The 13,344-nt window shown below is 60.9% G+C and overlaps 1 protein-coding gene across 1 annotated transcript in view; it reads left to right on the forward strand.

The window, feature by feature from the left end:
* The first annotated feature begins 1,243 nt into the window (after positions 1 to 1,243).
* Positions 1,244 to 13,344, forward strand: part of PDE2A (phosphodiesterase 2A) — a 61,834-nt gene continuing 49,733 nt past the window's right edge. Inside the window, exons 1-2 of the mRNA XM_008149936.3 lie at positions 1,244 to 1,358; positions 11,975 to 12,036. Of these exons, the coding sequence (XP_008148158.2) occupies positions 1,340 to 1,358; positions 11,975 to 12,036 (81 nt within the window). The 5' untranslated portion in view covers positions 1,244 to 1,339. The remainder of the gene's footprint in view (positions 1,359 to 11,974; positions 12,037 to 13,344) is intronic.

Raw genomic sequence — 13,344 nt, forward strand, 5'->3', positions numbered from 1 at the left:
GTCAGACCACAGCGAGGGCTGTCAGGACTCTGGCTGTCTTCCCACCATTATCGGTGTTGATTCTTCTGGCAGTCTTGTCAAGGAGATGAGAAAACTGAGGCCCAGAAATCCGGGAGGGGGGAATCTCACCAAGGTCATGCAGCAAGTTGTTGGCAAAGGCCAGGAGAGACCCAAACGCATCCTCTAGTCCAGACACGTCTCACCGCCGCAGCTGATCTCATGCCAAGCGAAGGATAGGAACCGGGTGGGTGCGGGCCCAGGCCCGAGAGCTAGCCCCGGTGACCTCCGTACCCCATCCTCCCAGCCAGGCTGACCGCCAAGTAGGGCCCGGCTGCGCCGCCGCGATAGGACAGCAGGGGGCGCAGGAGCGTCGCGGCTGTCGCAGGCGCCCGAGTGCAGAGGCTCTGCGGAGAAGTGCGCTCCGCGAGCGCGGGTCCCACCGCCGAACTGCGGACCGCGTGTCCCTGGGGCCTGCAGCCTCTCCGGCTGCCGCGGACGCCGACGCCGACCGGCCTGCCCGGTGCTGGGGTTCCGGTGCTCCTACCCCCGCTCAGGAGTGGTGCGCCTGCCCGTGTGTGCGTTCGTGTCTGTGCGCACGTGTCTCCTTCACAGATTTGCTCCTGCTCCCAGGGTCTGTGCGTCTTTGAGCATCCTCCAAAATTCTCCCTGACTTCACCATTCTCTTTTCCTGGAAGAGGAGCAAGCTCGGGCTCCTTGTAATTTGTCAGCGAGGGCCCCTTCCCCTCTCTTCTACCCCCTCCCCCCCTACCCCCCGCACTACCCTTCACTGCGCTCCGCCGTGTGGCGCTGGTCGGGCTGCAGGACTTCCTAAGCGGCAGGGAGGAGGATGTGACCGGACAGGAGAGGGGCTCCGGGAGGCGAGCCCGGCGCGGTCGAGAAAGGAGTGGCAAAGGGGCGGGAGGCGGGAGCGAAGGCTGGGAGCCGGCTGCCTGGCGGGGTCTCGAGTCCGGAAGACTTGAGAGCGGAGAGGTCAGGGAGGTGAGAGCCGGTGGGGGGGTCGGGTTGGTGTCCGAAGGTCGGACGAGCCGAGAGGTGCTGTCCAGGGTGGCGGGGGGGGGGGGGGGTAGGCGGGCCCGGGAGACCGGGGGGCGGGGAGTGGGCGGTCCGGGGAGGGGCCGGGAGCACGGAGCGCGGACCCGGCGAAGCTGTCGCGGACGCGCCGACCGAGCGCAGCGGCCGGGCCGGCGGGCGGGCGGGCGGGCGGGCGGGCAGCTGCGAGCATGGTCCTGGTGCTGCACCACATCCTCATCGCTGTTGTCCAATTCCTCAGGCGGGGCCAGCAGGTCTTCCTCAAGCCGGACGAGCCGCCGCCGCCGCCATGCGCCGACAGCCTGCAGGTAGGGGGCCCTCCGCACCGGCACGAGGAGAAGCGGGGACGGTCCGCGCCCGCCCGGGTCCCCCCGCCCCGGAGCGTTCAGCCGCCGGCTCCGAGGTCCACCCTGGCCCCCAGCCCTCCTCGGGGCGGAGACCCTCCCCTCGTTCTGAATCCCACTCCGGCGCTGCCTGCAGCCCAGCCCCGGAGCCCCTGAAGCCCCCGCTCACCGTCCAAACCTCAGCCCAGACTCCGAGCCCCTTTCGGATCCAGACTCCATCCGAGCACTGAACTCCCCATACACGGTGGGGCCCCGGTCCACCCCGAAGGCTCTGCTCAAGTCTAGAGCCACCTGCCTCCCGGAGGAGCGGAGGAACCCTGCCCCAGCCCCTAAACCGCTGCCGTGTGTATCAGACTCCGGGCACACCCAGCCCACCTGAGCCCGCAGCCCTCCGTCAGGACCCCAGCTCAGGGCTGGGGCCTCACTCCAAGGCCCTGGACCTCTACTCCACAGCCTCACCTGTGCCCGCACCCAGGTTCCCATCAAACATCCGGACTTCAGTCCTCACCTGCGACCCTACCCCAGGGTCCCAGGGCCTCCTCCCAGCACGCTCCTTCCTCCTCCTCCCCTGCTCCTGCTGTTCCCCTCCCCCGCCCCCCCCCCCCGTATATAATAAGGTCTTTGCGTCTCTTCCCGGCTGTCTCCCCCCTCCTCTTGTTTATTTCTGAGTGTGGTGGTCCGGCTTTATTCTCTGTTTCCTCCTCTGGCTTCTCCGGGTCTATCTGGGCATCCTCTCTCTCTGCTTCTCTGTTTCTCTCTCGTTTGGCCTCTTCGCCCATGTGCCCACCTCTCTTGGTCTGTCCGCGACCCACCCTCCCCCAGTTTCCCTAGGTCTCTCTCTTTGTCCTAGGGTCTTTCCCTGTGGTCACCCCTTCTACCGGCCTCTGCTTTGGGGTGAGGAGGGGCAGGCTCAGAGTGCTGGGCTGGTTTCCCAGGACCTCCACCTCTCCCATGCTGTCAGGCATGAGGTGGTGTGGGCACTGGTGGGAGGGGGTAAACATGGCATATGTAGTCCTTGGATGGTGCCCAGGGATCTAAGGTGGGTGGGGGTGGTGTGATGGGGCACCGGGTTTATAACTTATAACCCCCCCCCCTCATCCCTGCTGTCCTGGTCTTGAGTGGGGACAGCTGGGGGCGTGGGATGGACTGCCATCTGGTGTCAGTCACCTGTGGTGGGGGGTACCCAGGGCTGGGTGAGTGGGGGTGTGTGTTTGTGTAGGACAGGCTGAGTTGCATATGTTGGGTGTGCCTTGTGTTTGATCATGTGTGTTGTGTCATGTAGTGCTGTGTGTGTCATCGTGAGTGGGATTGTTTGGAGGGGTTCTCAGGGGCTTGTGGTGAGTGTGAGGATTGTGAGTGTCCGGCATTGCACTCTGTGTGTGGCTAGGAAGGAGGCTGCATTGGGGGTATGGAGTGGCAGGCAGCTGTATATATGACTGTTATGTGTATAGGGAACTTCTGTGTATGTGGCTGTGTGTTTGTCAATGTGGGAGGAGTTGTAGGGGCAGCTTGCATGGGGCACTGCATGTGTGATGGTCTATGTTGTTGGTTGCTGTGTGTTGCCAGGAAGGGCCACCGTAGGGACCTGAGGAAAGGTGTCATTAATGCAGAGGGGGTGGGCGTGGGGGAGCTGTGTGTGTGTCTGAGTGTGTTTGCAGCCGAGGTGACTGGCTGAGAGTCACTATGTACAGCCTAGGCTTGCTCGGGAAATAGATTAGGACCTGTGCGTTGGTGTTTGAGGGTCATGGGTCTGTGTGGTGGCTGTTGGAGCAACTCTGGGAAAGAATGCAGCATCTAGGGCTGAGGGGTTCAAGGCTGTGTGTGTGTGTGTATGTGCACACATGCTCACGCACCCCTGTGTGCATGGGGTGGGGACAGTGTGCAGGCAGGATTGTCTATGCTGAGGGGCTGTGTGTGGCCACAAACGTGACATTTTAGTGTGACGTTAGGTGTGCACATTATCTATGCAGGGTGTGTCTCTAGGTCTGGGTTGTGTGTGTGTTGAATTTAATTGGATGTGTGTCTGTGGTTATTGAGGTGAGTGTGGGGGGTGTGAGGCGCATGGTGGGAGGCTGAGTGTGAGTGTGGTGTGAAGTGTGGGTGTGTGAGCTCTGTGACTTCTCAGTGTGACGTGTGGATTGTGTGATCTTTTCTCCCTGTGAGCTGTTTATGTGCGTGGTGAGGCGTATGTGAGGGGTATCAAGGAAAGGGGTGTGTGGGGGTGTGGTGGGCCATGGAATGTCCTGCAGGGGGTAAGGGAGTGTGTGCATATGTGGGGTGAGGAACGAGGTATGTGGGGCGAGGAACGAGGTATGTAATGTGCGGGGTGTGCAGAATCCAGCAGGTGTCCCGTCACGTTTGTGGAGTGACGTGTGCGCAGGGAGGGCTTGGCCGCCATCCTGTCCTTGCTTCCCTCCCGATGAGGTCCCCAGAGATGCCCAGTGACGTTCTCTCACGGCCCCCTCCGGCCAAGCTGCGTCTACCCTTTGCCCTTCATCCTCCTCGCTTTGACCAAGGCCTTTGTCTTGGGTTTCCGGCTGAGCAGGCGCTGGACAGGCAGGCGGCGGGCGCTGTCGTGGTCCGGGAACCTTTGTTCTCTTCCTCTCAGCCTGTCTCGTGTTTGGGGCCGGGCTTTGGAGGAGGGTGGGGAGAGGATGCACGTGTCGCAGGGTCACTGTGTTTACTACCACCTCACAGTCTCCGCGGAGAGCAGACCGGGCCGGGCCGTGACGCCTGGGTGGTAACCGGATGACACGTCCTTGGTGCCAGAGCACCTCGGGCCAGGCTGGGAGTTGGGCGAGTTTGCCAACCATGAGGTCTTCGTCCCCGGGATGGCCCAGTGCCCTTCTGGCTCCTGTCACCTCCAGGGAGCTGAGCAGCAAGTGCCCCCTTCTGCTGGCCCATCCTCTTCCCTTCCCTTCTCTGTGTGGCCCCCAGCGAGGGCCCCTGGGCTGGGAGACAACCAGGCAGACCTTGGTCTGTCTCCACCTTTGTTGACCCTACTTCTGCTGGGGGGAGTAGTCCCTGTCCCCACAGAGACCCTTATCTGAAAAAGGAGGCCTGGCCATTCCTTTGGGGACCCTCTAGTCTAATGGGGGAGATCCTGTCAGTAGGAAGATGCAGGTCAGACCCTCCAGAGAAAACTGTGAGGAAACATTGCTGGCCATCCTGCCAGCAGGTATTGGAGGGCATGAAGGACAGGACTTACGGTCGGAAGGCACAGAGACTGCCAGTCAGGGGAAGGGGCTGGGGGCCAATGCCTCAGCCTCACATTCCAGAAGTTTCTCTGAAGTGAGTAGGCTTGAGCTGGGCCTTGAAGACGGTGTTGGGTGAACAGAGAAATGTGGTTGAGGCTGAGGAAGATTCTGGCCCAACTAGAAAGAGGGATCTCAAAGGCCGCTGATCCTTCCCAAGCAATACTGTATGGCTTTGGGCGGCCATCCCTGGGCCTCCATCCTTTTCAAGTTTTCACATCCAAGCTTTTTGCCCACCCCATTGTCTTTTGCCTGAGTCATCGTCATCGTCATGTTTCAGGTAGCTCTTTCCAAATTCCAGGCTCCTTTCACCAACTTCTCATTTAGCAGATTAACTCGTTCAGCTGTCTAAAAGCATTTCTCAAGCACCTGCTAGGCACCAGGCAGGCACAGTTTTCAGTGCTAAGGTCATAGCAGTGACCAAGTAGGCCTCATGGGGCTCCCACCTTCTGTGTCTGAGAAACCCGGTCTTCCTGGCCCAGCCGCACTGTCAGCCCCCAGGCCCTGGGCAGATGGCCCTTCCGTCCATGCTTCCCCCAACCTGATGCGCACCTGGTTCCATGAGGCTCCCTCTTCAGATGCTGGGTCCGGACTGCCCATCCCAGGCATCCTGAGCTGGGCTTGCCATAGTCCAGGTGCTCATGTCAGTCAGCAGATGTTGTAACCCTCTGTAGGGTCAGCAGCCCAATTGCCATCTAGGGAAACTGAGGCCCAAACGGGGGGCAGGGGGCTTTAGGCAGCCTCCTCTTGAGGCCCTCCTTTTACCAGCATTACCAGAGGCCAAGAGGAGTCAGGTAACTTGCCCAGGTTCACAGCAAGGTGGCAGGGCCAGTCCCAGAATAGAGCTCTCCTGGCCGTCAGGCTGGGCTCTGGCCCCAGCACCATGCTGCTCCCTGGCTGGCCTCCGTGATGCCTGTGGTGGGTAAATGATTATTAATGACCCCTCTGGCTAGGAGACAGGAAATGTTTCCCAGCCACAGCTGGGGACCTGCTCCCTGCCAGCCCCAGCCATCCATACCCGCCCTGGCCATGGTGTTGGTATTGATGTTATCTCCATTCGCCTTACCCTTCACGCCTCCTGATCATCCGCCTCCCTCTTCTCTCAGGGATAAAGGACAGACAGGGACAGAGCTTTCTCTTCCACATCTCTGTCTTTCTCCAACCCGATGCATCTCCATTTTCTTCCCTGCCACAAAACAGCCAGAAGCAGCGCCTCCTCCAGGAAGCCTTCCTTGAATACACTGCCAGCCCCTCCAGTGTCTTATCCTGGGTCCTGGCCACGGGATCTCCTGGTGCCTCTCTGGTGGTTTGCTCTGATGCTCCCCCGAGGGCTGGACTGGGGACTTCCTGTGGCCTGTCCTCAATTTCTGTCACCGAACTGACATGGAGGGATCCTCCCAGATGTTTCCTCCAGGAAGTCCCCAGCCCAGCCCAGGGACTCGCTCTTCCTCTGAGCACCCCAGCCCTGCCTGTCCATGCGACATGCTGTGCACTTCCAGGCCTTCATAGGTGGACGTTAAGTGAGTACCTACTATGTGCCCAACAGAGAGGATAGGTAGAGATGAGCACAGTGTGGGCCCCAAGTGTGAGTAACAATGCATCTGCCCCATACCTGGGTCCCAGGCACCTGGCTGATGGTGGGCAGCTGATGGGAGGCAGGAGGGGGCGCAGACAAATATTGATGCTGGTGGATCGTGTGGTGAGGGCACTGCTGGAGAGAGACTAGGGGGCCATGGTGGGACAGAGCCAGGCCCCTAATTCAGCCCAGTGAGCGGGAGGGGCCAGTTGGGGATTTTCCAGGAGGAAACATATGTAAACTGGGAGCTAAGGGAGAGCCAGGAGAAAGTTCTGGGCAGAGCGCAGGAGAGAATGGCAAACGTGAAGGCTTGCTGGTGGCAGACAGAGAAAGGAAAGTGTGGCTCCACAGTTCTGTGAGGCAGGATCCTGGACTACCGGGGAGGCTGCGTAGGTGGGATGGGGGTGCGAGGAGGTGGTGAAGCATCAAGAGAGGACGAGGCTGGCGATGCTGGCAGGGACCAGATTGTGCAGGGCTTATAAGGCATGTCAGGGAGTTTGGACTTTTCCCAGAAGGATCCGGGCAGTGGGGGGAGAGTTCAAAGCAGGGCAGGGATGGCTCAGCCCTGTGTGTTGGGGAGCCCCTTGGGCCCTGGCTGGAGAGAGACCGCATTGAAGGAGTGAGGGGGGAGGTGGGGCTGCCTGTGTGGAGACGGTGCAGTGTGGTCCAGACAAGGGATGAGGAGGCTGAGACAGGGAAATGTCAAGGATGGAGGGGAGGGGGCTGGGGGTGAGGGGTGGGAGAGGGAGTTGGTCAGCTGTAGAGGTGAAGGGAGAGAGAGAATGCCGCCCCTGGTGTTTGGATGAGGAAGGGCAGGGATTGAGGGCAGATGCCTGCGCCTGCGTCAGGGCCCTCTAAGGACCAGACGGTCTCAGGAGGGCCTCCCATGTCAGCAGCGTTGGGGCTAAATGGAGACCAGGAGACCCAGCCCATGCTCGGGCTGCTGCATCCTCCTCTGTAGCGTGGGGACTCGGATCTGCCCTGGGCAAAGTGTGTTCAGAATGCAAAACCTAAAACAACCTGTGAAATGCAGTACTTAATAAAATTCAAATCCAAAAGTGCATGCATCCATTGCTAAACGAGTTAAAATGTAAATTTATGAAAATGCTAAACAGACGTGATGGCTCTAATACCACTCGTAAGCCTCAAGTGCTCCCTCCACTTTGGATCTGGTGCCTCTCGTGTGGCTGGACCCTGGGGGCCCAGGACCTTCTGGTCTTGTGTTCGGAGCACCTCCTCAGAGGAGCCTGCCCGCTGGCTGGTGTTTTCCTGTCCCCCGCCCCGAGGGAGTTGGCCCCTTGAGCCCCCCGCCCATCCCCCATCTATGGTTGCCTTTACTTGGGGGGCCTAGGCACAGAGTTAGGGAGAGGGGAAGAGCGAAGGAATTTCAGGCGTCGAAGGTAACTCTCTGACAAGTTCTGCAGTGTCCAGAACACCAAAATATTGCAATCTCGGAGTTGGGCCCTGCTTGGCTCCCACTCGGATAATCTTGCGCTAGGCCGTTTTCTGGGCTGCGTTTTCTCAGCTGTAACAGGAGGAAGTTGGGGGTCAATATCTCCAGGGAGCTTATGAGCTCTAGGGATGGATGACAGACTCGAGCATTGTCCGTCTCTGGGGATCCAGCCGTCCACGACTCTCAGCTCCCTGTCAGGGCCGCGTGGAGGCGTGGCTGTGCGGTTCCGACATTCTGTGACTTTAAGAGTCTGAGGCTCCAGGAGCCGAAGATGCAGACATTCTGTGAATCCAAGATTCTAGGATTTGATGATGTGATGATTCAATGATTCTAAATGGGGCTGCTGGGAAGAGCTGCAACCACCTGCCTTGTTAATGCCGATGTTCAGTTATTAAAGCAGAACAAGAGGCAATGGAGATGATGGTAGCTTGGGGTGGCAGGTGCCCCCGCCCCCAGGGAGGGCTGAGCTTGGGTTAGGTGGGGAATGAGACCCTCCTGACCTGGGTCACACAGGCTTTCTCTGGGCCTAACAGAACTGGTGCGTGTGCACGTGTGAGACCGGCCAGTCCCTAAGCTTGCAGGGTAAGAGGTCATTTCCTTCAGCCCTGCCTCCATTCCTCAACATTTCAGATTATGGCGGAGAGAGGAGCGCCCTTGCCTCCCAGCCCCTAAAGTCTCTGGGCAGAAATGTCAACAGGAGGAAGGAGAGTCCTGCTCGCCTCCCTCCCCCCGGCAGCCTGGCCTGAGGGGGAAAACAGGACATGAACGCTTCCTGGACACAGACACGGAAACACACAAACCCCTGCCCCTGAGGGCCCTAAGTGCAAGGGCCTCCGACTAGGGTAGAGGCCAGAGCAGCCAGAGGGGCAGTGTAAGCATGGGCACCCCTGGAGTGCAGGCGGAGGAGGGAGAATCCTGCTCGTGCCCTGGGGGTGGCTGTGGAAGGGCCTGCGGAAGGGGGCGTCCCAGGCCAGGATGCTGGAGAGCGGAGGACTGATGGGTACTCCCCTGTGGCGAGCACAAGGCTGGCCCATTTGTCCAGTGGTTTGCTGCCTCTTGGGTTGTGCACGTGCCTCAGCCCCCACACCACAGTCAGGCTGGAGAGAAGGATTCCAGCCCTCCAGAGAGCCCGCCTGGGGTTGGGGTGGGGGGTCCTCAGGAGCCCAGCACCACTGCCTGGTTTGCAGATCATGTGACAGAGGCTGGGAGCAGCCCCAAGTCACGCAGCACAGCAGGGCCTGAAACCTGGCTCCTGATTCCCAGTCCTGGGTGTTCCCCCTTTCCCTTGGAGCCCGTGGAGAGCAGGAGTGGAGGCAGGACTTGGGTTGGGGGGGGGCGAGTCCTTGTCTGTCACCCTCCCACAGGCCAGAAGGCAGATGGGGTGGTGACAGCTGCTCCCTATCATCCACAAGGCCCCTTTGTCTTCCACCTCCTGTCTTGGCCCTGAGGATAGGGTCCCCAGCAGGGAGCCCCTCCCCAGCTGCCCAACCCACAGTGGGCCTCCCTGGGGTTGTCCTCGCTTCCCTCAGCCCCTCTGCTCTTCCTGCCGTCCCATTCCTCACTCCCATCGCTGCTGCCCTCGGGCTCTGGCCCATCCGTGGAGTCTCCATCTCCGGCTGTCCTTGTGTGTCGGCCTCTCTCAAAAGACAGACTTGGGAGGGCCCTAGGAGATCATCAGGTCCAACCCTTTCATTCTTCAGAGGAGGAAGGCAGCTCAGAGCGGAAGGTCCTCAGAGGGGAAGTTGCACAGGAGGTTGTGGCAGGGCCTGGGTCACGGAAGCACACTGCCCTGGGCATCAGGCATCTCGGGTTTGAGGATGGTGTAATGACCAGCTTGACAGACTTCTCTCTTCAGCCCTGAGCTCTTCTTCCTTCCTCTTCTTTGCCCAGATGACTCTCTTCTCTGTCGCTGTGCCTGCTGCCTGGCTGACCCCTATTTTGGGCTGACCCAGTCCTTGGGACACACCCCAGAGCTCAGGACTCCATAACTGGAATGTGCTCCCATGCTCACATGGGCACAGCCCCCGGTGGAAATCAATGTCTCTAGTTAGGAGGCTGCCCTGGAACCTAGTGTTCTCTTCCTTTTGGGCACCCACACCTCCTCCAGGAAGTCCCCCAGGACCTCTCTGCAGACGGTCTTCCTCCCACTAGACCCTTTGTGACAGCTGAGTTCTATGAGCCTACGTTCCGCCTCTGTGACCCCAAGGGCTTGGCTGAGGCTCCCCCTCGCCCTGGAGCCCCTCCTTCAGTGTCCCCTCCTTCTGTTTCCAGGAGGGGCTCAGCTTCCTGTGGCTGGGTGGGGAGAGCCCTGAGGTCCCCAGAGGACGGTGGGACAATGGGGAGGTGGTGATAGATGAGACATTGCGTCTTCCCCCAAACAGGCTCCACCCTACCCAGACCTCCTGGCTGGTGTCTGGGGCACAGCCCTGGCCTGTGGGTCCCTTGAGACGAGGGTCTGACTCCACACCCTTGACCTCTCAATGCTGAGGTCAGAGAATGAGAACCCCTGGCCCTGCAGTCGCAGTTCTCTAACTGGGGGCTGTGGAGCCAGGTCCCCAGGGTGCCAGCAGCACATTAGCAGGGTGGTGAGGTACTGGGGCCTCTGGGGGGCGAGCTGACCTGCCCTCCCCGCGGGGGTGGGCAGGAGGGGGGATTCTGGAGGAGCTGTGGATGCCTAGCCGAGGCTCCCCTCGTCCTGTCTACCTTCCCCATGCGTGAAGAGGAGCCAGAGGAGACAGGGAACCAGAGGGCGAGGGGCCGTTGGGGAATCGAGCGAAGCTAGCTGCCCCTCTCGAGGAAGGGGCGGGGCTGTCCCCGGCGGCGCAGGGGGTGGGTCAGCAGAGGCCCGTGGAAAAGCGGGCTCAGGCTTGTGGACAAAAGGGATGGGCTGTGGGGTCAGGCACTTATCTCAGCCCTCGTCATTTCCTCCGCCGGACATGACTGGGTGAGCAGGGTCATCGCACAGAGGGAAGGAACAGGCCGGGGCCAATGCTACAGGAGCCAGGCCCTCCACTGGACTCGGACACAGGGGTCACCTTGTCACGTGCTGACCTGCAGTGAGTCGCCCGCAGAGGCCCAGCCGCGTGGCCACAGTCATCTGGGAGATGGCCACATCCAGCCCACTGCTCTGCACACAGACCTCCCCCCCGCCCCTGTCGTCCTGGGCCAGGCTCAGGCCCCGCTGCAGGCCTGGCTGAGCAGGGGACCCCCCAGGACACAGGGACATGCAGCACAACCAGACACCCTGCCACAGCCACCCCGCAAGCATCCACACGCCAGGTGCAGCTACTGTCTCCCCTGTGACCCGTGGATTCCAGCAGTCGTGGGCAGGCATCCAGGGCCTGGGTGAGAAGAGGGGCGCCAGGCAGGGAACCGGCCCCCCATCCCAGACTGTGCCCTCCCCCAGCTCGCTGAGTGCCTGAGGCTGTTTATTTCCTAGCAGGGATGGGTGTCTCATCCTCCCTCCCCCTCCCTGTCCCCACCACACGCTTCCAAAGCTGCCAAATCAAATCAGCCCCTGCGCCCGCGCCAGGCTGGCATGGCGGCCAGCAGCTGACGGGAACGAAGCCAGGCTCAGAATATCCCGCCGCCTGTCCCATGCTTGGGTGTGCTTGTTGGGTGGGGGTGGGGAGGGGCAGGCGGCCGGCCGTGCCTCCCAGAGAGGCTGGGGTTTCTGGAAGCCACCTGGCTGGTGGCGTCCTAGAGATCAGGTGAGCAGTCCCCGGTGTCCCCCAGCATTCGCGGAGCTGTGCGAGTCGTGCTGATGGGAGGCAGGGTGGGGGGTCCATTTGGAGCCCGGACAACTGGGCGCCAGGCTGGGGTTGGAGACTCACACACGTGGTCATATACATTTAGGATTCACCGAAACCCTAGCTGGGAGCCCAACCCAGTGACTATGTGAGCCGGACACTGCACATCCCACGTTATAGATGGGGAATCCGAGGCGCAGAGAGAGCGGGTGAAGTTCCCCGGAGAGAAGCAGAAATGGAGGGGGCCTGGGAATGGGTAAAAGTGTGGTGGGTTCCTTTCTGAGGGGCGCTTGGCTGCAAGCAAGAGCTGGGCCCTGTTCTCAGAGTTGAGGGGCAGAGACGATGCCAGAGCTAGGGTGCTCGGAGAAGCCAGGAGCAGGAGGGGCGTGTGGGGAGAGAGCAGGGTGCAATCAGGCTCAGCTCCCTGGACGCGGCTACCTGTGGACAAGAAGCCGGGGTCTGGGGGGACGGAGTGGGTGGGGGGGCAGGCTGGGGAGAAGGGGAGAGGGACCGGCACACCTGAGCCCCTGGCCTTCTTGTCTCTGCAGCCAACCGGGACCTCCTTGCACAGGAGCCAGTGCCCCCAGGAAGCAGAGACGCCCGACTGGAGGTGAGAGCTCCGCAGAGGGAGGAGTGGGTGGGCTTGAGGGGGCAGGGGCACAGGCTGGGATCAGTCTGAGCATTGCCCTCGCCCCTGGGAGAACTGGGAGGCTGGAGCCGAACCCAAGCCCCACCCCCTCCAGCCTAGGGTCACCCCACACCGAGACCACCAGCCCCACCCTATTCGTGCCTGGTGGGTCCCTCCCACTGAAGGTTGGCCCTCCTCTCAAATCACTTGGGAGCCATTTCAGACTCCTCCCTCATCCTCCCCATCCTCATCCAACAATTCTTGGTGGATTCTCTGCCCTAAGTATTCCGTGAGTTTCTCTCCTCCTCTCCATTCTGCTGCCTGCCCCCAAGTCCCTGGCTCATCACCTTCCCCCTGGACAGCTCATTGCTGTCCGCTTTTGGTTGTCCCCATCCTCCATGTCGCAGCCAGAAGGATCTTTCTAACACACAAACCTGAGCTTGTCACTTTTCTGCTAAAAAATTCTCCATGTTCCCCACCGCCCGCTTCTTCTGCAGCTACAGCCAGGCCACAGTTCTCCCTTCATACATTCCCGCCTCCCAGAACCACTCCTGCTGGCCTCTTCCCGCCTCAGCTTCCCAAATCCTTCTGGGCTCAGCTCTAGCCTCCCCTCCTCCGGGAAGCCCTCCAGGCCCGGCACTCCCTCCTCCGGGCTCTCCTGTCCGGGCAGTGGGATCCTGGGGCGTTCTGCTCTCTGTGCCATCAGCGCCCCGTGTTCTCCGTTACGTGACTCTGTATGTCTTCCCCTCTGCACTGTGAGCTCCTGGAGCCTGGGAACTGTGCTTTTTCTCATTTCTGATTCTCAGTGGGTGCATTTGCTTTGAACTGAGGGCTGCCATCCCAGCCCCTGACCATGCCTTTGGGGTGCCTCTTGGGAATCTTCCGTGCTCAGAGGGGCCTGGAGCAACAGAAATGGGGTGGCCTGGGGACGGTGAAGACGGGCATGGAGGAGGGGGGCGTGTGAAATGGACCAAGCAGCAAGGCCAGCAGGAGCCCACGCGTGTGCCCAGTCCTGGCGAGAGGAAGGGGGCTGCTGCTGGATCAGCCCCCGCCCTGTGCCAGGAGCTTTAGACACACTTCCCTCACAGCCGCCCTCTGAGGCAGGGGCTCTTATTCTCCTTTCATATTCGGGGGAGCTGAGGCCTATGGGGTCACATCGTGAGCGAGACGGGGCAGGACTGTGAGTGGAGCGCAGCGGTGTCCATGCCCAACCTCGCTCTCTCCCTGCCCTTGGTGAGCCTGGTAGAGAAGACACCCACACAGGGCCTGGGGCGTAGCGGGGTCAGCATG

Source organism: Eptesicus fuscus, chromosome 13 (assembly GCF_027574615.1).
Source record: "Eptesicus fuscus isolate TK198812 chromosome 13, DD_ASM_mEF_20220401, whole genome shotgun sequence".
Lineage (NCBI taxonomy): Eukaryota > Metazoa > Chordata > Mammalia > Chiroptera > Vespertilionidae > Eptesicus > Eptesicus fuscus.